This window comes from Salvelinus sp. IW2-2015, linkage group LG5 (assembly GCF_002910315.2).
Source record: "Salvelinus sp. IW2-2015 linkage group LG5, ASM291031v2, whole genome shotgun sequence".
In the NCBI taxonomy this organism is placed as follows: domain Eukaryota; kingdom Metazoa; phylum Chordata; class Actinopteri; order Salmoniformes; family Salmonidae; genus Salvelinus; species Salvelinus sp. IW2-2015.
Genome location: NC_036844.1, coordinates 2,899,657 through 2,926,046, shown reverse-complemented (window position 1 = coordinate 2,926,046; position 26,390 = coordinate 2,899,657). Strand labels below are relative to the sequence as shown.

The 26,390-nt window shown below is 43.5% G+C and overlaps 1 protein-coding gene across 4 annotated transcripts in view; it reads left to right on the top strand.

Moving 5' to 3' along the window:
* The first annotated feature begins 1,270 nt into the window (after window positions 1–1,270).
* Window positions 1,271–26,390, top strand: part of LOC111963796 (endothelin-converting enzyme 2-like) — a 45,316-nt gene continuing 20,196 nt past the window's right edge. For 2 of the 4 annotated variants that reach the window (XM_023987322.2, XM_023987319.2), the window contains exons 1-6: window positions 4,850–4,925; window positions 7,939–8,071; window positions 9,784–9,999; window positions 11,990–12,114; window positions 15,160–15,306; window positions 26,283–26,345. In XM_023987322.2, coding sequence (XP_023843090.1) covers window positions 4,923–4,925; window positions 7,939–8,071; window positions 9,784–9,999; window positions 11,990–12,114; window positions 15,160–15,306; window positions 26,283–26,345 — 687 coding nt within the window. In that variant the 5' untranslated portion in view covers window positions 4,850–4,922. Of the gene's footprint in view, window positions 1,417–4,849; window positions 4,926–7,938; window positions 8,072–9,783; window positions 10,000–11,989; window positions 12,115–15,159; window positions 15,307–26,282; window positions 26,346–26,390 lie in introns of those variants that run through there. The other 2 variants (XM_023987321.2, XM_023987320.2) reach the window with 2 other exon arrangements.

Genomic DNA, 26,390 nt, shown 5'->3' with positions numbered 1-26,390 from the left:
GTGAAATTGGACCAGTTACAATTTTGACTTGAATCCACTTGAAAATCTATGGCAAGACCTGAAAATGGTTGTCTAGCAATGATCAACAACAAATTTGACAGAGCTTGAAGAATTTTGAAAAGAATAATGGGAAAATGTGGAGTATTATGTGTCGATGGGTGCTGAAAAAAATAGATTTATTCCATTTTGAATTCAGGCTCTAGCACAACAAAATGTGGAACAAGTCAATCGGTATGAATACTTTCGGTAGGCACTGTAACGTTATATCTCTTCAAGTAGGTAGCTGTATTTTGATAAAACTAGGCAGGCTAGCTAATGTTAGCTAGTGTCAGTGACGCAGACTAGCTAGCATTTTAGCTAACGTTTTAGCTTGCTATCTACCTCATTACAATTTTAGTTAGGTCGTAGCTCATACAAGTTGATTTTGTATTGTTTAAATACTGCTGGTTAAGTAACGTTATCATTTGATAATGCTAGCAGCTATAGGATAGCTAGCTAACATTAGCCTACAAGTCGAATTTGCAAGTTAGTTCGACGCTCATACAAGTGTAGTCTGTATTGCCTAGGGRAAAACTAAATAATGGACGCAGCTATCGTGGTAGCTAACTCATGTCTGAGTCTGACTAATACAGTGAACTATTAGAAACACCGTAACCGGCCTGAATCTAATCCAATCTGGAGCTACAGTCAGGAAAGCATAGAATTAGGGTTTCCACTAGTTACCATAACCACAAAATCAAGATTGGCTTTATCATAAAAATGTATGAAAACAAAAATGAGCTTTTTGGTATTCATTTAAGGTACACGGTTAGCAGTGTAGTTAAGTTTAGGGTTAGGTTTAAAATATCATTTTAAGAAAAGAAATTGTAGAAATAGGTGGGCTTTATGACTTTGTGGGTTTGGTAACTAGTGACGACCTAGAATTAGCTTGATTCATTTTTTGCCCTAATGACACAGGCGGCTTCATCAACAACGGTAATGTGTGTTACGCTGATGTGATTTTTTAAAAGATAAAATACTCGGTTTGATAAAACTAGTAGGTTAATTACCCAGCAGAGAAAAAAAGCTGCACTTATGTAAATCAAACAGTATTGAGTTGATWWAAAAKAAAAAAAATTGGTGCAGTACTGTGGATACCAATATCCCTGTGAGCCTCCCAGTCCCATGTTGCCCAGGGCTAAGAACATAAACTGTAGATAAATAATATGACAATGTATTGTATTACACTCTAAATTTATTCCATGGATCTCTTGGTCCAAATTATTTTAAGATCTGTTCGCAGATCCCCTGCAMTACCTCTGACCCCACTTTGAGAACACCCGAATAGCCTATAGAGAGGTGTGGCGGGTGCACGCGATAGCTACACTGCACGCCCGACATCGACGGAGCTCTCAAGCAAGCAGGTATTACAAACAAGTAAGGCACTCTTATAAACCGAAATCGTAATTGAGTCCGTATTGCCGCTAATAGCACAAACGAATGGTGTACACCTGAATTTAATGCAACAGCAGTAATGGAGTTGTAGAAATGGACATGTTTGTACTTGACGCATGTGAGGATTTGAGAACGGTAGTTTGAAGTGTTCGTTAGAACAGTAGATGAGAGCTCGCAATCGCATCGTCACAATGTCTCATGCAAAATGGGTAAATTTAGAGCACCTTCATCTCTTGAATGTTTTGTCATTCAGGTCCAAAAAGTAATTCTCAGAGCGAATCAATATAAAACTAAGCAGCTAAAGGACAAACGGTAAACTTAGATGTAATTTTATTTTAAATTCTTACTTGGAAGGAACACTTACACCATTTTTGCAGGCATACGTTTCAGATTGTCACCTATATCAATGAATTGTGTACAGCCTGATTAATCAGACTACTACAGAGTGCTTTTCCGCAGACATATAGAATATTTTCCCGAAAACATAGAATAATGTCCTCTCTGAACTCAGTAGATTCATGTCAAATCACATTTTATTTGTCACATGAGCCAAATACAACAGGTGTAGACTTTAAGTGAAAGGCTTACTTACAAGCCCTTAACCAACAATGCTTTAAGACGTTTTGAGAAAAAATAAGTGTTAAGTAAAAATAAAAGTAACAAATAATTAAACAGCAGCAGTAAAATAACAATAGCAGGTTATATACAGGGGGTACTGGTACAGAGTCAATTTGTGGGTTAGTCGAGGTAATATGTACATTTGTTTGTATTTTTTGTTTAACCTTTATTTAACTAGGCAAGACAGTTAAGAACAAATCAAATTATTATTTACAACGACGGCCTAGGAACAGTGGCTGTTAACCTTGTTCAGGGGCAGAACAACAGATTTTTACCTTGTCAGCTTGGGGATTTGATCCAGCAACCTTTCGGTAACTGGCCCAACGCTCTAACCACTAGGCGACCTGCCACCCCCTCTACATGTAGGTAGAGTTAAATTGACTATGCATAGAAAATAAACAGAGTAGCAGCATTGTAAAAGAGGGGTCTGGGTAGCCCTTTGATTAGCTGTTCGGGAGTCTTATGGCTTGGGGGTAGAAGCTGTTAAGAAGCCTTTTGGACCTAGACTTGCCGTGCGGTAGCAGAGAGAACTAGGGTGACAAAGGTGGCTGGAGTCTTTGACAATTTTTAGGGCCTTCCTCTGACACCGCCTGGTGTAGAGGTCCTGGATTGCAGGAAGCTTGGTCCCGGTGATGTCCTGGGCCGTACGCACTACCCTCTGTAGTGCCTTGTGGTCGGAGGCCGAGCAGTTGCCATACCAGGCAGTGATYCAACCAGTCAGGATGCTCTCGACGGTGCAGCTGAATAATCTTTTGAGGATCTGAGGACCCATGCTGAATCTTTTCAGTCTCCTGAAGGGGAATAGGTTTTGTTGTGCCCTCTTCACGACTGTTTTAGTGTTTTTAGACCATGATTGTGTGTTCGTGATGTGGACACCAAGGAACTTGAAGCTCTCAACCTGCTCCACTACAGCCTCGTCGATGAGAATGGGGGCGTGCTCGGTCCTCCTTTTCCTGTAGTCAACAATCATCTCCTTTGTTTTGATCACGTTGAGGGAGAGGTTGTTGTCCTGGCACCCCATGGCCTTGTCTCTGACCACCTCCCTATAGGCTGTCTCATCGTTCTTGGTGATCAGGCCTACTACTGACTTGATCATTGTGTTGGAGTTGTGCCTCGCCATGCAGTCATGATTGAACAGGGAGTACAGGAGGGGACTGAGCACACATCCCTGAGGGGCCCTTGTGTTGAGGATCATTGTGGCGGATGTGTTGTTACCTACCCTTACCACCTGGTGGTGGCCCGTCAGGAAGTCCAGGATCCAGTTGCAGAGGGAGGTGTTTAGTCCCCGTATTGATGGGGTTCTGAGTGATGGTTTACGACACTCTTTTACAACACCTGTGGTGTATGTGTGGCAATGGCGGAATAACAATAAAACTCGTTCAACTGTGATCGATGGTGCGGGTTGTCCTTGCTCGCTGTAACTAACAAAGTACTACATGGTTCCAGGAGTGGAAATTGTMTTTTTTTTCTGTGAATYTTGGAGTTTATGGAAGTGCAATGGATGTAATCAAGCCACCAGAGGCTTTGAGCCTGGATGGGAATGTGGACGTGAATTGGGAAAACATTTCGGCAGAGGTTTCTGTTGTATATGTCTGCCATTGGAGTTACAAAGGAGCCGGATGAATGTAAAGTTGCTCTCTTTCTTACTATAGCGGGACCACAGACAATCGATATATTCAATACCTTCATGTCTGCAAATATGGAGGATAAAGACGAGTTTGCGGAGGTACTGGATCAGTTTGATGCACGTTGTTCACCTAAGAAGAACGAGACATATGAACGTTGTGTTTCGCTGTCGTATACAACAYCAAGGTGAAAAGTTTGACGTCTTTCTTACTGATTTTGAAATTAAAAGCACAGACGTGTAATTTTGTAGACCTAACCTCATCTATGCTTCGAGATCAGATTGTGTTTGGTATAAATGACTCCAGAGTTAGAGAAAGATTGCTGTGGGAAAGTGAGTTACATTTGGACACTGCAGTAGAAATAATGTCAGGTGAATGAGCTGGCACAATTGCATATTAAAACCTTTAGCTCCACACCAGCAAGCACTGCTATGGAGGTGGAATGTGCAGCAGTGGATTTTGTACATAAGGACACAAGGGGGCGCTATGAGCAAAGGATTTACAAGCAATATGATTGTAACAGGTGTGGCACCAGACAAGGAAATGTCCTGTCTGGGAAATTTTGCTACAAGTGCAAGGGGAAAAATGTGWTTTTGCAAWGGACAAGTATGGGAGACAAAATGTTCACACCATTGAAATGGAGGAGAATGAACAAAGTGAATTGTTTGTGGGCACTGTGGTTTGCATGGAGGACGGGCAAGAACCATCACAGGTCCATACTGTAGCTAGTGAACACTGGGTTGTACCACAAGTGGTCAATGGTACAATTTTTTTTTACCTTAAAGCTTGATACAGGAGCTAAACCTAATAATATGAGGGATGTTCATAAGTTAAAGCACAAACCAGTCATCATGCAAAAGGCTGTGGCTCTCAAAGCGTACAATGGCCAAGCAATTGAGACTAAAGGTTTGTGTCGGCTAACTGATAAGGGTAAAACAAGAAGCCACACACTTGTGATTGTACGAGAGGGACATGATTCTCTTTTGGGGGATACAGCATGTGAGTCGTTGGGACTGGTTAAGCGATTAAATGTACACCATTTAATGACTTTGACTGGCTGCACAGTGTTCAACGGGTGACAKGTTCTAAAAAGGGTGAGGAGATTGCTCAAAGATATTCGGATGTGTTTTTTGGAGCATTGCTTCTCATTCACTCTATTTCCCTCACAGAGAACGCCAAGCCAGTGATTTATGCACCACGCAGAGTTCCGGTGCCACTACGGAAGGATCTAAAGAGTTGGGAAGAATGGTAAAACTCTATGTGCTCGTGAAAACAGAGGAGCCAACAGACTGGGTCAATTCCATGGGGTGTGTTCAGAAAAGGAATGGAGATCTGAGAGTCTGTATGGACCCCCAAGGACCTTAAATGTATCAAAAGGGAGCCTGTTCAGATTCCTAAGAGGGAGGAGATAGTGTGTGAAATGGCTGGCGCACATTATTTCTCCAAGTTGGATGCTTCAAATGGATTCTGGCAGGTGGTGTTGGATGCAGCCAGCACCAAGCTTTGTACAGTCCATACCTCCTTTGGAAGATATTCCTTTAAGAGGTTACCATTTGGCATAAGTTCTGCCCCTGAGCTCTTTCACAAGGCCATGGAAAGCGTCCATTGGGGGGTTAGAGGGTGTTTGAGTGTATGTGGATGATTTTGTGGTCTGTGGGTCCACTTCAGGAACACAATGAGCGGTTGGAAAAGACTGCAGATGGTTCAGAAGCATGGGTTGAAGCTAAATCGGGCTAAATGTCAGTTCTGTGTGAAGGAAATCACATTTCTTGGATAGGCTATCCTCGTAGGGTGTGCAGCCTGATCATGCCAAGGTCAAAGCAGTGAGGGAGATGGCTAATCCCACACATAGGAAAGGCATTTCGGCGGGTTTTGCATATGGTCAATTATTTGGGGAATTTTGTTCCAAATCTGTCAGCTAAAACAGTGAACTTAATAACACTCCTTCAGGACAAGACAGAGTTCTCATGGAACATAGAACATGAGAGTGGGACAATGGAAACATTGTCCCACAACATTTTGGCTGAAGAGCCAGTGCTAACGTTTTTCGAACCTGACAGGCCTACTAAGGTGTCCACGGACGCCTCCAAAGATGGCATTGGAGCAGTGCTGCTTCCTGAGCATCAAGGTATGTGGAAGCCTGTGGCTTATGTGGCCCGTTCGGAGGAGGAGGCTGCCTTACATGTGGATATGGTCATGGAGTCACTTCGTTTGTGGTGCTTTCGCTGTAAAGCCTATTTGAAGTCGGACACTTTGGTGGGATTAACAACAAGATTACCTTTAAAATGGTATAAGATACATGTATGTTTGAGGAATTTTAATTTTAATTCTGTTTGAATTTGGCGCCCTGCACCTTCACTGGCTGTTGTCATATCATCCCGTTAACGGGATTGCAGCCATAAGAAGTTTTAAGGACACTAAAGAGGCCTTTTTACTGACTCTAGGTATTTTTCAAAGAAAGATGCCCAGGGTCCCTGCTCATCTGCGTGAATGTGCCTTAGGCATTCTGCAAAGAGGCATGAGGACTGCAGATGTGGCCAGGGCAATAAATTGCAATGTCCATACTGTGAGAAGCCTAARGCAGCGCTACAGGACGGACAGCTGATCGTCCTCGCAGTGGCAGACCACGTGTAACAACACCTGCACAGGATCGGTACATCTGAACATCACACCTGTGGGACAGGTACAGGATGGCAACAACAACTGCCCGAGTTACACCAAGAACGCACAATCCCTCCATCAGTGCTCCGACTGTCCGCAATAGGATGAGAGAGGCTGGACTGAGGGCTTGTAGGCCTGTTGTAAGGCAGGTCCTCACCAGACATCACCGGCAACAACGTCGCCTATGGGCACAAACCCACCGTCGCTGGACCAGACAGGACTGGCAAAAAGTACTCTTCACTGACAAGTCACGGTTTTGTCTCACCAGGGGTGATGGTCGGATTCGCGTTTATCGTCGAAGGAATGAGCGTTACACCGAGGCCTGTACTCTGGAGCCGCATTGATTTTTGGAGGTGGAGGGTCCGTCATGGTCTGGGGCAGTGTGTCACAGCATCATAAGACTGACTGCAATGACAACAAGCTCAATRTCAACGCTGTGCGTTACAGGGACGACATCCTCCCTCATGAGGTACCCTTCCTGCAGGCTCATCCTGACATGACCCTCCAGCATGACAATGCTACCAGCCATACTGCTCGTTCTGTGTGTGATTTCCTGCAAGACAGGAATGTCAGTGTTCTGCCATGGCCAGCGAAGAGACCGGATCTCAATCCCATTGAGCACATCTGGGACTTGTTGGATCGGAGGGTGAGGGCTAGGGCCATTCCCCCCAGAAATGTCCGGGAACTTGCAGGTGCCTTGGTGGAAGAGTGGGATAACATCTCACAGCAAGAACGGGCAAATKTGGTGCAGTCCATGAGGAGATTCACTGCAGTACTTAATGCAGCTGGTGGCCACACCAGACTGTTACTTTAGATTTTGACCATTATTCCATTAYTTATTCCATTAATAATTAACGCAGTTGACAGTGAGAGGACGTTTCTTATTTTGCTGATTTTATATTTAAAACCAAATACTTAAGACTTTTACTTAGGTAGCATTTTACTGGGTGACTTTCGCTTTTACTTTAGTCATTTTCTGTTAAGGTATCTTTACTTTTTCCACCACTGGACCTTACAATTATTTGTATGTGTGGGGTACAGAGATGAGGTAGTCATTAAAAAAATCATGTTATACACTTATTGCACACAGTCCAAGCAGCTTATTACTGTATCTGACTTGTTAAGCACATTTTTACTCCTGAACTTATTTAGGCTTGCCGTAACAAAGGAGTTATTMACTCAAGACATTTCAGCTTTAAATGTTTTATTAATTAGTAAAAATGGCTAAAAACATAATCCCACTTTAACATTATGGGTTATTGTGTGTAGGCCAGTGARGACAAATCTCAATTTAATCAATTTTAAATCGAGGGTGTAACACAACAAAATGTGTAAAAAGTCAAGGGATGTGAATACTTTCTGAATGCACTGCATACCTGTATATATTTCAGAAGGGGATACAGGCCGGTAGGAGAACCAGTGGGATGAGTGGACGCAGGGATTGAACCCTGGTCTCCGATGGGGAGATCTGTATATGTGACGTGCCATAAATGTTAAAATCCACCACGGCTCTGCACGAATGGAGGCCCTCTTAACTGTTTCTGTGGCATTTGTGATGTCATCCCATCCACTATTCTTTCTCTGACTCGTGTTTCCACAGGTTCGCTTCCGGAAGGGTGGCATCCAGCTTCTCAGTTCCCCGGGCAAGAGGATGGTGCTGGCTGGCGTGCTGCTTTCATCTGTCCTCGGCCTGTTCGGATGTACCGTCACTCTAGGCATGCGCCACAACAAAGGTGAGAGGCCTGTGGTTACACACGCATGCATGCATACACACATTTGTCAAAAGCATGTATGAGCCCTTATAATAAGGCTGATAATATGTGATGTCTATGTATCAACATTCCAACTGGTTGGTGTTAAGCAGTATCATTACGAATGATTATTAAGATGTATAGTATTAGTACTTAACCTGTGGCTCACATTTCAACTTGAGACTCTTAACCAATTCCATACCCAGCATTTGGAAATCAGCTTATGTCCTCCCAATGCTAAAGGGTGGAGATCTCTCAGCAAATGACATCATTAATGCACTTGATAAAAAGCAACATTGTGCTGCTCTGTTTGTGGATTTAGCAAAGGCCTTTGATTCAGTTGACCATGAATTGTTGCTAGCTAGACTCATAACATTGGTCTCAGTGAAGGGGCAATAKATTGGTTTAGGAACTATCTTTCTGACAGAACACAATGTGTATATACTGACAATCACAAGTCTAGCTTTCTTGAGATTAATATAGGTGTGCCCCAGGGTTCTATTTTAGCTCCTGTGTTGTTCTCAATTCTTATTAATGATTTGGGAAATGGGATGCAACCAGCAAAGTTACATCTATATGCAGATGATACAGTCATATATTCATGTGCTCCTTCTCTGGTTCAGGCTGTTGAAGAGCTCCAGACTGCTTTTCAGTCACTGCAGGCCTCCCTTTATGGTCTCAAACTGGTCTTGGAATGTACATAACTAAATTCATGACCTTTTAACAGAGCTAGAACTCTGCCAGAGAACGTTAGCATTGTCATATCTGGTGGCTTATCCATTGAAAAAGTGTCATCCTGCAAATACCTATGTATTTGGTTGGATGACAAGTTGTCCTTTTAAAGGTCATGTGGTTAATCTTGTGACATAGCTTAAATTGAAATTGGGTTTTTATTTTCGTAATGAGGCTTTCTGCTTATGGCTAGAAAAAAAGCTTGTTCAGACACTTCTCTCTGTAATTGATTATGGTGACTTGTTGTATATCAATGCAACCGCCGCCGTCTTACAGAGACTGGTTTCTGTTAATCATGCATCCCTGCGCTTTATTACAAATYCCAAGTCTCTCACCCACAATTGCACATTGTACCAAATGGTAGGTTGGAGCTCACTTTATATGCGCAGAAAGATACATTTGTATGTGTTCATCTTCAAAGCCCTTTGGGGTAAACTCCCTCTTGACCTCTGTAGTCTGGTCTCCTTCACCACCAGCAGTTACCATACCCGATCTGCTAGGTGGTTGCTACTTAAAGTCCGCAGGACATTCACAGTATTACAGTATTTGATTTGAGTATTAGGCAAGACTGCCTTCTATTCTTGTGCACCAGACGCATGGAATAGTCTACAATCCATGCTTCATCTCGATATGTTAGTGCCACTGAATTCATTTAAAATATTGATTGGAGACTGTTACAGAGGAGTGTAAATTATTTTTTTAGGCTAGATCATGTTGTATTGTTGTGTGTTTTTGATTATGTGATGTATTGATTGTTGTTGGCTTGGCCAGGTCTCCCTTGAAAAAGAGACTCTGGCTCTCAATGGGCTTTTTCCTGGTTAAATAAAGGTTAAACAAAATCAAAATATAATGGGATCATACAAAATTCTTGTGACAATGCATTATAACCACATCATTAAGCATTATATGCGCAGGCTTTAAGTAGAGCTTTACCAAATGTTTTTTTTCTAACTTCACACAAGACCAAGCACAGGGCCTGTGTCTGACCAAGGCCTGTTTCACGGTGGCCAGTAAGATCGTGCAGGCCCTGGACCGCAGCGCTGACCCCTGCCAGGACTTCTACCAGTACGCCTGCGGGGGCTGGGTCCGCAAGAACCCTCTCCCCGACGGACGCCCCCGTTGGAGCACCTTCAACAGCGTCTGGAACCAGAACCAGGCTGTCCTCAAAAACCTGCTGGGTGAGTTGGAACCAAAGACATGTACACAATACACACACACACACACGCAAGCATACACATCAAATGTTATTTGCCGAATGTGTAGACCTTACCATGAAATGTTCACTTACAAGCCCTTAACCAACAATGCAGTTTTAAGAAAATATTTACTAAATATACTGAAGTAAAACTCTCTTTTTTACTATTGGGCTGGGGGTTTCAATTCAAATAGTCCGGGTGGCCATTTGATACATTTTTCAGTGTTAGCAGTTGATGTTAACACAGACCACAAAGCAAATCAGGGGGAGGAAATAGGTTTATTCATAGAGAACAAATCACGAGGGGAGGTAGATAGTAGATGTTTATGCTCCCCTGTCCTCAGTGATTCTCTCCACGGAACAAAGGTACAGGATGTAGTTTTAGAACCCAGCCCTAACCTGTGGTTGAGCAATTTAGAATTCCTTCAAATAAAACTGGGCCAATGGCCAAATAACAAGTATCCTATTTCAGGTTCAATGTATAAACAATTTGGACCAATGAGAACTTGCCATGTAGCTATGGGTCCTGGACTGAAATTCTCTGACCCATTGATATTACAGAAAAAACACTATTTCCATTGATCATTAGTTCTCTATTGACCTCTCATCCTCTGCATTGTGTATTTAATAAATAAATATTCTTACAGCAGTTTTATGGCTTGAGGGTAGAAGCTGGAGCGTTTTGSACCCAGACTTGGCGTTCCGGTACCGATTGCTGTGCGGTAGCAGAGAAAACAGTCTGACTTGGGTGACTGGAGTCTTTTGACAATTTTTTGGGGCCTTCCTCTGACACCACCTAGTATATAGGTCCTGGATGGCAGGAAGCTTGGCCCCAGTGATGTACTGGGCTGTACGCACTACCCTCTGTAGCGCCTTACGGTCGGATGCCGAGGAGATTCCATACCAGGCGGTGATGCAACTGGTCAGGATGCTCTCGATATTGCAGCTGCAGAACAGTTGAGGATCTGAGGATCCGTGCCAWATCTTTTCACTCTCCTGAGGGGGAAAAGGCGTTGTCGTGCCCTCTTCACGACTTTCTTGGTGTGTTTGGCCRGTGATAGTTTGTCGATGTGGACACCAAGGAACTTGAAACTCTCGAAACATGCACGCACACACACGCGTACACACTGACATGTATACTGTCAACATACTGTAAACATAGACACTTGTCGTATACCATTTCTCCTGCTTTTGTCTGCAAACTTGATGATTGTGTTGGAGGCGTGCATGGCCACGCAGTCATGGGTGAACAGGGAGTACAGGATTGGGCTGAGTACGCACCGTTGTGTGTTGAGGATCAGCGTAGTGGAGGTGTTGTTTCCTACCTTCACCACCTGAGGGTGCCATTGGGACTGAGGCTGAGTGCCACTCACGGTGCTGTCCTGATGAATACCTTGTTGCCTCCGGTGCATGCAGAACTTTACGCTCCATCYACTGTTGAATTAAAACTAATCTCTACTGGGCTGCCAGCCTCCTTCCACTGTACCAGAGGTTATTGTGATCCTGTTCGTCCCCTTTAGCTGCATCAGTTATAACTTCTGTAGGATAATTCTGCAGATAATTCTCATCAGGCTCGGGTAGCATCAGTCTTGAATTTTCGGTCAACGKTCCTAATCAAATCCAGACACAGGCCTATTTACAGTATATGCTTTTGAATACCAGAGAAATATTCAACCCTAGTCTGAGCCCCCCCTCACCCAAGGTGCTTTTGTATTGGCCCCACGGTGTGTGTGTCCGTGTGTCCCAACCGTTCAATCCCACATCTCCCTACTGTCAGAACAGTCCGCAGGTCAACTGTCCATGACATACTGTTATTTGCTTCAAGCCTGTCCAAATCTCTTGTCATGTAATTAAGTTATATAGAAGGAAATGACAGGTCTTCTTGTCTCCGCCTCACACAATCACATTAGCCTCTGTTCTCCTCATCCATCTCTTCCTCCTCATCCCTACCCCTCTTTTCTCTCCTCCTTCAGAAAACGTCACTTTCAACTCCAGCAGCGAGGCGGAGAGGAAGACTCAGTTCTACTACCTGTCCTGTCTCAATGAGCAGCACATTGAGGAGCTGGGAGCCACGCCCCTTATTGACCTCATCACAAAGGTCAGTTTTGCTTCAGACCCCGCCCCCTTCACGCATGCACGCAAATACACTCAGGTTACGTCCTAATCTCCGCTTTCTGCCAAAGTGTGTACCCTTACGGATTTGAAAGGAAATAGTAAAAAGAAACTCCCTCTTTTATGCCTACACCAATCCAGTGCTTTTACATTTGTGGGAAGTAATGAACGAGTGCACWCTTCATGAGAAAGGAGATATTCTTGGGACACAACCACGCACTCCATGATTCAATGTCATTAACACAATATGCTCGTGACCACATGGGTTTGAATCTAGGAGCCCCTCCTACTTTGTCGCAAACCTTCTTATCGCATCCCTTCTATACCAGGGGTGGGCAATTCCAGTCCTCCAGGGTCTGATTGGTGTCACAGTTTTGACCCAGCCCCAGCTAACACACCTGACTCCAATAATCCCCTAATCATGATCTTCAGTTTAGAATGCCATTTGATTAATCAGCTGTGTTTGCTACGGATGGAGAAAAAGTGTGCCACCAATCAGGCCCTCGAGGACTGGAGTTGCCCACCCATGAMCTATACTGTCCTTTCTCTTTAATAGTGTCTTAAAAACTAGTTTGAAAAAAGAACGAGAAAATGGGGCTCCCGAGTGGCGCAGCGGTCTAAGGCACTGCATCTCAGCGCTGGAGGCGTCACTACAGACCCTGGTTCGATTCCTGGCTGTATCACAACCGGCCGTGATTGGSAGTCCCATAGGGTGGTGCACAATTGGCCCAGCGTCARTAGGGGTAGGCTGTCATTGTAAATAAGAGTTTGTTCTTAACTGACTTCCCTAGTTAAAATAAATAAGTTTATAAATAACCATCTCAATTGGGTTGAGGTCAGCACTCCATCACTGTCCTTCTTGGTCAAAAGCCCTTATACAGCCTGGAGGTGTGTTGTGTCATTGTCCTGTTGAAAAACAAATGGTAGTCCCACTAAGCGCAAACCAGATGGGATGGCGTATCTCTGCAGAATGCTGTGGTAGCCATGCTGGTTGTGTGCCTTGAATTCTAAATAAATCACTGACAGTGTCACCAGCAAAGCACCCCAACCCCTTCACACCTCTTGCTTCATGGCGGGAGCCATACATGCAAACGTCAGACGTTCACCTACTCTGCGTCTCATAAAGACACGGCGGTTGGAACCAAAAATCTCAAATTTGGACTCATCAGACCAAAGGACAGATTTCCACCGGTCTAATGTCCATTGCTCGTGTTTCTTGGCCCAAGCAAGTCTCTTCTTATTGGTGTCCTTTTAGTAGGGAGTTTACGCTCGTCAAACATGSCTGCCACCATAAAGAATTTAGCTCCTATTAGCTTAGCTGACACGCGTCTCTTTTCGAAACAATATTACATTTCTCTCTTGTGCTCACCAGAGATGTGGTACATTGTAAACAAGTCTAGCTGTTAGGTCGCTAACTTTTATGTTTTGTCAGTGTAACCTGTTATTTAGACTGGTTTATGGAATGAGTTTAGCTGTGGATGTGTTCTGTGTTGTTTGGATGATATTTTCCCATTTCTTTTTAAATAAAGGTGAATTTGAGGAATACATTTGAATAACTTTTTCCCCATCAGTACAAAAGATGCTTTTCCGACGCGTTTGTTGCATCATACGTGATCGTAGTCTGCAGGAACCACTCTTCAATGATCACAAATACGTGATCGTATGCGCCAAAGGGTTAAGCACATTGCTTATATTTACAACAGGAGTATAGCCTACACAAATGAACCACGGGAAAGTTTACTCCATTTTCAATTTAAGTGCATAGATGACATGTATTTTTCGCCGCTTCCCCTGTTTTGATACAGGTGCATGATAATAGTCCATTCTAAATCAGAACAAATTTCACACATATATTATTTAGTATATGTAAAGACAAGATTAAATCAAGATTAGTCTGATGGGTGACAATATTAGCCTATCACTTGTGAATGATATATTATCACCTGTGAATGATGCCCAGCATAAGAAACAATGCCTTTTTTTGGGGGGGGGGGGACGTTTTTATATTATAGTTTCACACCTCATGTAGCCTAGCCCATAGACCTAGAATCTAGGCATTATCAAGTGCTTGTCAAATTGTGAATGAGAGACTGATGTAGTGTGTACAGCCTGCGCAAAAAAAAGCAGAGCTCATGCCTTTCAAGCAACTTTTTTTCAATCATCATTAGTCTGATCATGCAGCCTTATAATGTATTAACAATCAAAACATTTAGCTCCTCGTTTGTATCACAACTAAAGTTACATTAATAATTCTAAATGAAGCATARAGGACTACCTATTTCTTTGTTAATCGCTCAATACAGAATAACTGCATGTACTCCCTCAAATCGTTTGGAGAAAATATCCTTCCTAATGTATTCTTCATACTATAAAATGCCATGGAATTCTAAGCAAATCTTGTCTGCTAAATGAATTAGTGTAGCCCACAGCCATTTAACATAGCCAGATCGGGACCTAACATAAGCACAACTCAGTATGCTATTCTGTTCTTCTGAAAAATACCAAATTTTCTTCATATCATGTTTCTTTTGACCTGTCTAAAATAATGGRATTTTTGTGAAGGCGTAGGCTATAGTACATGGATTTATTAGGCTGTAAATGTTCCAACGGTCTGCATCAGTGGCATGTAGGTGTGTGGAAGCCAGGAGATGCTAAATGTGTTTGTTAATTAACGGTCAATTACCGTGAGGCCGACAGTTATTTACTTGACAATCACTGGCTGACAACATTTTGTGACCACCACAGCCCTAGGCAAGATTAACCTGCCATCTTTGTAAATGGAAATATTCTACCCAACTACACTGCCATAATTGCACTCTACTAAGATGTGTCTCAGAAAAATGTAGCCTTATTTCTCATATTACTCACCGCCCATCCTCCTATAGCTCCTCCCACCAGCCTCCACTGGTACAGATCTAGGAATCATTTCCCCTCGCCTTAGTGGGGGAAAATGCAAAACTGACCAAAGGTAATACATTTAACTGTGCCTCTGAATTTGTTGTCCCTCTGTTTGGTCTGTGTGTGTGTTCAGACAGGGGGCTGGAGCATCACTGGGCCCTGGGAGAAGGACAACTTCATGGAGGTGCTAAAGACTGTGTCAGGTCCTTACCGCGCCCAGCCCTTCTTCACAGTCAGAGTCAGCGTGGACCCCAATAATTCCAATAGCAACGTCATCCAGGTCAGTTGCTCTGGCTTTGGGTCTATTTTAAATGAAAAGACATGGGTTAGCACACACACACAAACACATAGGCAGGCAGGCATGCATGCATGCATAGGGCTGTTACAATGACCATATTACTACCACACCGGCAGTCACACGTCATAACGGCAGTCAAATTCCATGTGACCATTTAGTCACGGTAATTAGGCTTCTCCAAGTTCTGATGCTGCTGGTGGTCATTAGTAGCTTACCAAACTTGCTAACTGCCTGGTCCTCAGCATTCTATTGTCGCTCTAATCAGTCCGACATCAATGGAAATGTAATCGCAAATCTAATCAATCACTTGATGAGCTCATGTTACTCAACATTTTTATCGGCTATGCAATTGGTGAGAAAACAGTGATGGCCTCTTAAAAGGAGGATCCCATCAGCTGTCTATAGACTAGGCCTACTATATTTATTTCTAAACTTTTCTAATATTAAGCACATTGCTTATCTTTACAACAGGAGTGTAGCCTACCTGGCTGGCATGAAAATGAACCCCGGGAAAAGCATCCATTTAAGTGTATAGAAGACATGTATTTGTTTCCCCTCTCCATGTTTCAAGACAGGTGCATGATAATGGTCTATTCTAAATCAAAACAAATTTCAGAATAATAATATTATTTAGTATATGTAAAAGAAAAGATTAAATCAAGAATGGGCTAATATTGTGATTATATACACTGCTCAAAAAATAAAGGGAACACTTAAACAACACAATGTAACTCCAAGTCAATCACACTTCTGTGAAATCAAACTGTCCACTTAGGAAGCAACACTGATTGAATAAATTTCACATGCTGTTGTGCAAATGGAATAGACAAAAGGTGGAAATTATAGGCAATTAGCAAGACACCCCAATAAAGGAGTGGTTCTGCAGGTGGTGACCACAGACCACTTCTCAGTTCCTATGCTTCCTGGCTGATGTTTTGGTCACTTTTGAATGCTGGCGGTGCTTTCACTCTAGTGGTAGCATGAGACGGAGTCTACAACCCACACAAGTGGCTCAGGTAGTGCAGCTCATCCAGGATGGCACATCAATGCGAGCTTGTGGCAAGAAGGTTTGCTGTGTCTGTCAGCGTAGTGTCCAGAGCATGGAGGCGCTACCAGGAGAAAGGCCAGTACATCAGGAGACGTGGAGGAGGCCGTAGGAGGGCAACAACCCAGCAGCAGGACCGGTACCTCCGCCTTTGTGCAAGGAGGAGCACTGCCAGAGCCCTGCAAATGACCTCCAGCAGGCCACAAATGTGCATGTGTCAGCATATGGTCTCACAAGGGGTCTGAGGATCTCATCTCGGTACCTAATGGCAGTCAGGCTACCTCTGGCGAGCACATGGAGGGTGTGCGGCCCCACAAAAAATGCCACCCCACACCATGACTGACCCACCGCCAAACCGGTCATGCTGGAGGATGTTGCAGGCAGCAGAACGTTCTCCACGGCGTCTCCAGACTCTGTCACGTCTGTCACATGTGCTCATGTGCTCAGTGTGAACCTGCTTTCATCTGTGAAGAGCACAGGGCGCCAGTGGCGAATTTGCCAATCTTGGTGTTCTCTGGCAAATGCCAAACGTCCTGCACGGTGTTGGGCTGTAAGCACAACCCCCACCTGTGGACGTCGGGCCCTCATACCACCCTCATGGAGTCTGTTTTCTGACCGTTTGAGCAGACACATGCACATTTGTGGCCTGCTGGAGGTCATTTTGCAGGGCTCTGGAGTGCTCCTCCTTGCACAAAGGCGGAGGTACCGGTCCTGCTGCTGGGTTGTTGCACTCCTACGGCCTCCTCCAGTCTCCTGATGTACTGGCCTGTCTCCTGGTAGCGCCTCCATGCTCTGGACACTACGCTGACAGACACAGCAAACCTTCTTGCCACAGCTCGCATTGATGTGCCATCCTGGATGAGCTGCACTACCTGAGCCACTTGTGTGGGTTGTAGACTCCGTCTCATGCTACCACGAGTGAAAGCACCGGCAGCATTCAAAAGTGACAAAAACATCAGCCAGGAAGCATAGGAACTGAGAATGTGGTCTGTGGTCACCACCTGCAGAACCACTCCTTTATTGGGGGTGTCTTGCTAATTGCCTATAATTTCCACCTTTTGTCTATTCCATTTGCACAACAGCATGTGAAATGTATTGTCAATCAGTGTTGCTTCCTAAGTGGACAGTTTGATTTCACAGAAGTGTGATTGACTTGGAGTTACATTGTGTTGTTTAAGTGTTCCCTTTATTTTTTTGAGCAGTGTAGATTTATGAGACTTTGAAATGTAGATGTTCCAAAGTCCCGCATTAGTGACTTGTAGGCTGTGTGTGGAAGCCAGTTTGTTCATTAATGGTCAATTACCTTGAGACCGGCAGTTATTTGCTTGACAATCACCGGCTGCAGACACGGTTATCTGAGCTATCCAATTGGCCACCTGTAAGCCTATATGTATGTGTACTTGATTTACTCTCTGGGCTTGCGGGTGTGGCACTTGTTTCAAGGCTATACAGTGTGGGTCCATACTTGCAAACTTGTGCTTAGACCGGAGGTTTAGACCTTTGGTCTAAAGTGGCTAGCTCCTAGCTTTTCTCATAGGCATACCTGGCACAAATAGCCACCCTGCTACCACGAGTCATTTGTATGTCCAGTAACAAAATAACAAATCAACCTATCGGAGATCTTAAACAGTAGAGCCACCATCCAATCACATGTAACAGGTCAACTTGGCCAACTTCAAGTTGACTTTGTTACCCTTGGTCTGTAACAAGAGGGTAAGTGTGCCAATATACATGTAACTGCCAAATAAAGTAAATCATTTTGTTTTTATAAAGCCCTTCTTACATCAGCTGATATCTCAAAGTGCTGTACAGAAACCCAGCCTAAAACCCCAAACAGCAAGCAATGCAGGTGTAGAAGCACGGTGGCTAGGAAAAACTCCCACAAAGGCCAAAACCTAGGAAGAAACCTAGAGAGAACCAGGCTATGAGGGGTGGCCAGTCCTCTTCTGGCTGTGCTGGAATTATAACAGAACATGGCCAAGATGTTCAAATGTTCATAATGACCAGCATGGTCAAAATAATAATCACAGTAGTTATTGAGGGTGCAGCAAGTCAGCACCTCAGGAGTAAATGTCAGTTGGCTTTTCATAGACGATCATTAGAGTACTACCGCTCCTGCGGTCTCTAGAGAGTTGAAAACAGCAGGTCTGGGACAGGTAGCACGTCCGGTGAACAGATCAGGGTTCCATAGCCGCAGGCAGAACAGTTGAAACTGGAGCAGCAGCACGGCCAGGTGGACTGGGGACAGCAAGTAGTCATCATGCCAGGTCGTCCTGAGGCATGGTCCTAGGGCTCAGGTCCTCCGAGAGAGAGAAGAAAGAGAGAATTAGAGAGAGCATACTTAAATTCACACAGGACACCGGATAAGACAGTACTCTAGATATAACAAACTGACCCTAGCCCCCCACACATAGACTACTGCAGCTTAAATACTGGAGCTGAGACAGGAGGGGTCAGGAGACACGTGGCCCCATCCGATGATACCCCGGACAGCGCCAAACAGGAAGGATATAACCCCACCCACTTTGCCAAAGCACAGCCCCCACACACTAGAGGATATCTTCAACCACCAACTTACCATCCTGAGACAAGGCAGAGTATAGCCCACAAGATCTCCCGCACGGCACACCAAGGGGGGCGCCAACCCAGACAGGAAGGTCACGTCAGTGACTCAAACCACTCAAGTGACGCACCCCTCCTAGGGACAGCATGAAAGAGCACCAGTAAGCCAGTGACTCAGCCCCTGTAATAGGGTTAGAGGCAGAGAATCCCAGTGGAGAGAGGGGAACTGGCCAGGCAGAGACAGCAAGGGCGGTTCGTTGCTCCAGAGCCTTTCCGTTCACCTTCACACTCCTGGGCCAGACTACACTCAATCATATGACCCACTGAAGAGATGAGTCTTCAGTAAAGACTTAAAAGTTGAGACCGAGTCTGCGTCTCTCACATGGGTAGGCAGACCATTCCATAAAAATTGAGATCTATAGGAGAAAGCCCTGCCTCCAGCTGTTTGCTTAGAAATTCTAGGGACAATTAGGAGGCCTGCGTCTTGTGACCGTAGCGTAAGTGTAGGTATGTACGGCAGGACCAACTCAGAAAGATAGGTAGGAGCAAGCCCATGTAACGCTTTGTAGGTTAGCAATAAAACCTTGAAATAGCCCCTTGCTAAAGGAGCAGTGTAGGGAGGCTAGCACTGGAGTAATATGATCAAATTTTGGGGTTCTAGTCAGGATTCTAGTAGCCGTATTTAGCACTAACTGAAGTTTATTTAGTGCTTTATCCGGGTAGCCGGAAAGTAGAGCATTGCAGTAGTCTAACCTAGAAGTAACAAAAGCATGGCGTGGATAACAATATCCCTATACTCTCTACACTCGCCAGTTTTAGCCAGCACCATCTTCAGATTAGCCTTAACGTCGGTAGCCCTGCCCCCTGGTAAACAGTGTATGATCGCTGGATGATTCGTTTTAAGTCTAATACTGCGGGTAATGGAGTCGCCAATGACTAGGGTTTTCAATTTGTCAGAGCTAATGGTGGGAGGCTTCGGCGTCTCAGACCCCGTGACGGGAGGAGGAGAGACCAGAGAAGGCTCACTTGAGTAAATGAAGGATGCAAAGTATTTTGAAAGCTGGTGCTTCCACACAGGTGTGGTTCCTGAGTTAATTAAGCTATTAAAACATCCCATGTTTAGGGTCATGTATAAAAATGCCCAGTTGCTCATTATTATGGCTAGAAGAAAAGATCTGTGACTTTGAAAAAGGGGTCTAAAAGGAGCATAGYGMGTTTAAAGGGTGTGTGTGTGTCACCAGATCTTAACCCAATTGAACACTTATGGGAGATTCTTGAGAGGTGCCTGAGACAGTGTTCTACACCACCATCAACAAAASAAAACAAGAAGTTATGGAATTTCTCTTGTAAGAATGGTGTCGAGTTCCAGACCAAGGCGCATATACCAAGGCGCATTGAAGCTGTTCTGGCAGCTCGTGGTGGCCAAATGCTAGTGCTGAGCGATTAACCAACATTTTGGTTATTGTTCGGTCTTTAAACAACTAATTGACCGACATCTGTTTAAATGATTTMAATTCCATTTCATTCCTTTTTCTTCTGTGAGCTCAATGCGCATTTTCTCYCTGTAGTTTCTCCATAGATAAATCAGGTTAAGCCTGAACTGTGCGATGTAGTAGGGATTTGTAGTTTCCAACAGGCCAATATTCTACATAGTTTAGTGCAGAAAATGTGGTAATTAACAACAATGACCATAATCCATTGCGCGCCTAATTGTCCGGAGACGGAGAGAAGAGAATGCACGATCAAGAGGGATAAATAGCAGTTGCTTTGCAAGGTCTCTACCTGAAAACCCATGATCTACAGTGCCTTCAGAAAGTATTCACACCCCTTGACTTTTTCCACATTTTGTTGTTACAGCCTGAATTGAAAATTGATAACATTTAAWTTTTTTGTCAGTGGCCTACACACAATACCCTAGAATGTCAAAGTGGAATTATGTTTTTTGAAATGTTGACAAATTAATAKAAAATGTAAAGCTGAACTGTCTTGAGTCAAGTGTTAAGCCCTTCGTTATGGCAAGCCTAAATACGTTTCCATAACTTAAATTTACTTAACCAGTCACATAAGTTGCATGGACTCATCTCTGTACCCCAAACATAGAATTATCTGTAAGGTCCCTCAGCCGAGCAGTACATTTCAAACATAGATTCAACCACAAAGACCAGGGAGGTTTTCCAATGCCTCGCAAACAAGGGCACCTATTAGTAGATGGGTAAAAAAAAAGCAGACATTGAATATCCATTTGAGCATGGTTAAGTTATTAATTACACTTTTGGCATGGTGTATCAATACACTCAGTCACTACAAAGATACAGGCATTCCTCCTAACTCGGTTGCCGGTGAGGAAGGAAACGGCTCAGGGATTTCACCATGAGGCCAATGGTGACTTTAAAATGGAGAACTCTAGATGGATCAACAACATTGTAGTTACTCCACAATACTAACCTAATTGAGAGTGAAAAGAAGGAAGCCTGTACAAAACATGCATCCTGTTTGCAACAAGGCACTAAAGTAATACTTTTAAAAAATGTCCTGAATACAAAGTTATGTTTGGGGCAAATCCAATACAACACACTACTGAATACTAGAGGTCGACTGATTTTAATCGGAATGGCTGATTAATTAGGGCCGATTTCAAGTTTTCAGAATCTGTATTTTTGGACACCGATTTGTCCGATTTGAAAAAATATTATTATTATTATTATAATATTTTTTTTACACCTTTTTATTTAATCTTTATTTAACTAYGCAAGTCAGTTAAGAACACATTCTTATTTTCAATGATGGCCTAGGAACGGTGGGCTAACTGCCTCGTTCAAGGGCAGAACGACAGATTTTTACCTTGTCAGCTCGGGGGATTCAATCTTGCAACCTTACAGTTAACTAGTCCAACGCTCTTAACCACCTGATTACATTGCACTCCACCAGGAGCCTGCCTGTTACGCGAATGCAGTAGACGCCAAGGTAAGTTGCTAGCTAGCATTAAACTTATCTTATAAAAAAACAATCAATCAATCATAATCACTAGTTAKCTACACATGGTTGATGATATTACTAGTTTATCTAGCGTGTCCTGCGTTGCATATAATCGATGCGGTGCGTATCGTTGCTCCAATGTGTACCTAACCATAAACATCAATGCCTTTCTTAAAATCAATACACAGAAGTATATATTTTTAAACCTGCATATGTAGCTAAAAGAAATCCAGGTTAGCAGGCTAATTAACCAGGTGAAATTGTGTCACTTCTTGCGTTCATTGCACGCAAGTCAGGGTATATGCAACAGTTTGGGCCGCCTGGCCATTGCGAACTAATTTGATAGAATTTTAATAATTATGACATAACATTGAAGGTTGTGCAATGTAACAGGAATATATTAGCATTATGGATGCCACCCGTTAGATAAAATAACGGAACGGTTCCGTATTTCACTGATAGAAATAAACATTCTTGTTTTCAAGATGAGTTTACGGATTCGACCATTTTAATGACCAAAGGCTCGTATTTCTGGGTTTATTATGTTATAACTAAGTTCTATGATTTGATAGAGCAGTCTGACTGAGCGCGTGTGGTAGGCATGGCCAGAAACAGCAGCAGGCTCGTTGAAGCGATTCATGGTCAGAAGCACACGCACTTCCTGGCGTATTTTGCCAGAAGGTCTTCACGCTCGTGCTTCCAACGCTCTTATCAGTCCTCCCGAGATTTATGGCCCGGTGCTACACCGAGAGGCAAATGGCTACTACATTAGCGAGGGTGCGCGCTAAATAGTGCGTTCACAGTACGCTCGACTTAGAAGTTCACCATTGCGCATGAGACTTTACGTTTTCCCCTGCCTGCTGGGTCTCCTCGAAGGGGTGGCATGTTGTCGTGTGTGTTCCTTGGTTCGAGCCCGATGGTAGAGCGAGGAGAGAGGATGGAACGTATACTGTTAACACTGGCAATACTAAAAGTGCCTATAAGAACATCCAATAGTCCAAAGATTAATGAAATACACAATGGTAATGCTATGGAGAGAAATAGTCCTATAATTCCTATAATAACTACAACCTAAAACTTCTTACCTGCGAATATTGAAGACTCATGTTAAAAGGAACCACCAGCTTTCATATGTTCTCATGTTCTGAGCAAGAACTTAAACGTTAGCTTTCTTACATGGCACATATTGCACTTTCTTCTCCAACACTTGTGTTTTGCATTATTAAACCAAAATTGACAATGTTAATTATTTATAGGCTAAATTGATTTATTGAATTATTATTAAATTAAAATAATGTTCATTCAGTATTTTAATTTCATTATTACAAATTACATATTGTTAAAAAATCGGCTTTAAATTTTAAAATCGGCCTTTATCGCGGTTTTTGTGTCCTCCAATCCAAAATCGGTATCGGCGTTTGAAAAATCATAATCGGTCGACCTCTACTGAATACACACTCTGCATATTCTCAAATATAGTGGTGGCTACATCCATGTTATGGTTTGCTTGTAATCGTTTAAGGACTGGGATAAGGATAAAAAATAAATGGAATGGAGCTAAGCACAAACAAAACCCTAGAGGAATACTTATCCAAACTCCGCAAAAAAAGAAACGTCCTCTCACTGTCAACTGTGTTTATTTTCAGCCAAACTTAACAACTAACAGAAATTTAATAATTTGTCCCTGAACAAAGGGGGGGGGGGGGTCAAAAATCAAAAGTAACAGTCAGTATCTGGTGTGGCCACCAGTTGCATTAAGTACTGCAGTGCATCTCCTCCTCATGGACTGCATCAGATTTGCCAGTTCTTGCTGTGAGATGTTACCCCAATCTTCCACCAAGGCACCTGCAAGTTCCTGGACATTTCTGGGGGGGGAATGGCCCTAGCCCTCCCCCCTCCGATCCAACAGCTCCCAGACGTGCTCAATGGGATTGAGATCTGGGCTCTTCGCTGGCCATGGCAGAACACTGACATTCCTGTCTTGCAGGAAATCGCGCACAGAACGAGCAGTATGGCTGGTGGCATTGTCATGTCAGGATGAGCCTGCAGGAAGGGTAACACATGAGTTAGGAGGATGTCTTCCCTGTAAGGCACAGCGTTGCGATTGCCTGCAATGACAACAAGCRRAGTCTGATGATGCTGTGACACACCGCCCCAGACCATGACGGACCATCCACCTCCAAATCGATCCCCCTCCAGAGTACAGGCCTCCGGGTAATGCTCATTCCTTCGATGATAAATGCAAATCCGACCATCACCCCTGGTGAGACAAAACCGCGACTCGTCAGAGAAGTCCTTTTTGCCAGTCCTATCTGGTCCAGCGACGATGGGTTTCTGCCTTTAGGCGACGTTGTTGCCAGTGATGTCTGGTGAGGACTTGCCTTACAACAGGCCTTCAAGCCCTCAGTCCAGCCTCTCTCAGCCTATTGCAGACAGTCTGAGCACTGATGGAGGGAGTGTGCGTTCTTGGTGTAACTCGGGCAGTTGTTGCCATCCTGTACCTGTCCCGCAGGTGTGATGTTCAGATGTACCGATCCTGTGCAGGTGTTACACATGGTCTGCCACTGCGAGGACGATCAGCTGTCCGTCCTGTCTCCCTGTAACGCTGTCTTAGGCATCTCACAGTACGGACATTGCAATTTATTGCCCTGGCCACATCTGCAGTCCTCATGCCTCCTTGCAGCATGCCTAAGGCACGTTCACGCAGATGAGCAGCAGGGACCCTGGGTATCTTTCTTTTGGTGTTTTTCAGAGTCAGTAAAAGCCTCTAGTGTCCTAAGTTTTCATAACTGTGACCTTAATTGCCTACCATCTGTAAGCTGTTAGTGTCTTAACGACGTTTCCACAGGTACATGTTCATTTAATTGTTTATGGTTCATTGAACAAGCATGGGAAACAGTGTTTAAACCCTTTACAATGAAGTTCTGTGAAGTTATTTGGATTTTTACGAATTATCTTTGAAAGACAGGGTCCTGAAAAAGGGACGCTTCTATTTGTTTTATTTTTCATGAATGTTTGAATTTTTCTTCCACATTGACAGAATATTTTATGAAGATCGTTGACCAAAAATGACAAATCAATTTGAATCCTACTTTGTAACACAACAAAGTGTGGAATAAGTCAAGGGGTATGAATACTTTCTGAAGGCACTAAGTGATTGATGGTTGACATTCATAAAAGTATGCCTCATTCTCTTTGAAGAACTACTAAAATAGGGATTTTGTCAGACAGCATAGGCAGCAGCTCTATAGAGATGAGATGATGACATGGAATTAAATAATGCAGTGCCTTCAAAGTATTCACAGCCCTTGACTTTTTTCACATTTTGTTGTAGGCCTACATTTAGTTATAATATAGCCTATGCAGTAGTGCACAGAGATAGACGCATGTATGCTCACTCTCACGCACAACAGTGTCATTTTGTGGTGCTGGGAACCCAAAAAATGCATACTACCTTTCAATGTCTAAAATAATTCTCAAAACCGAAATTGAAAAACTAATTTTTTTTATAACCGAACTGACCTCAAAAAGCGCTAAAACCCAATGCCCCATTTAAGACACTTTGTTGGGGTTTCCTCTATTTTGGACGTTACCTGTATATTGCATGATGCATCCTTGAGTTGCCTAGCCTACTAGCGTTACACAAAATTCAAAAGATGCATTTTCTCATATGACCAAATTCATGGTTTTTGCCTATCCGTTTCAGACACATCCWTGTGCTTTCACAGGAATAAAGATGTAGGAGGATTATGCAACGAGAAGTTTATATTTGAAAATTCAAATAGCTGTAATTTACCCCTTACTGCTATAACTGACTGGTGGTGTGATCCACTAAGGCGGTAAGCCTGGAGATGACGAGGTACAAGAACTGTGAGTTTGAATCCCACTCGGGGCAAAGCTTTTCTTTGTGGAAAAAAATGCCCCACTGCTGGTCCTCGAGTCAAATAACGCATATGTGACGAAGAAGATGATTATAAAAATGCATATTAAACGTTGTAGGCCTACATTTAGGTATAATGTAGCCTTTGCAAGAGTGCACAGAGACGGACACATGCACGCTCGCACAACACACTGTCACTTTGTGGTGCTGGGAGTAACAGTCTGGTAACACTTTAATGAAGCCAGTTCCTTATGTAAGAACAAAACCATATATTGACCGTAACGTCAACCAAATCAGCASTTCAGAGGTATGTGCAGGAGTATTTTTTTAATAAGGTGTTATGTTTCCRCTGAGGTCGGGATTCATTTGTTTGAGAATAAATATCCAATGGATTTTAGRAGGTGCCAAATGTGAAAGTGAATGGACTCTGCACACTTCAATTCATTCTCCCTRATGATTAGTGCGTTTGCTCARCTGTTGATGTATTTCGGCCAGGTGGACCAATCAGGGTTGTTCCTCCCCCCGCGGGACTATGACGGCAACACAGCCAATGAAAAGGTGAGTAAAGTTTGGGTGGCTAGAGAGGTGGGTGGTGGCCAGTAC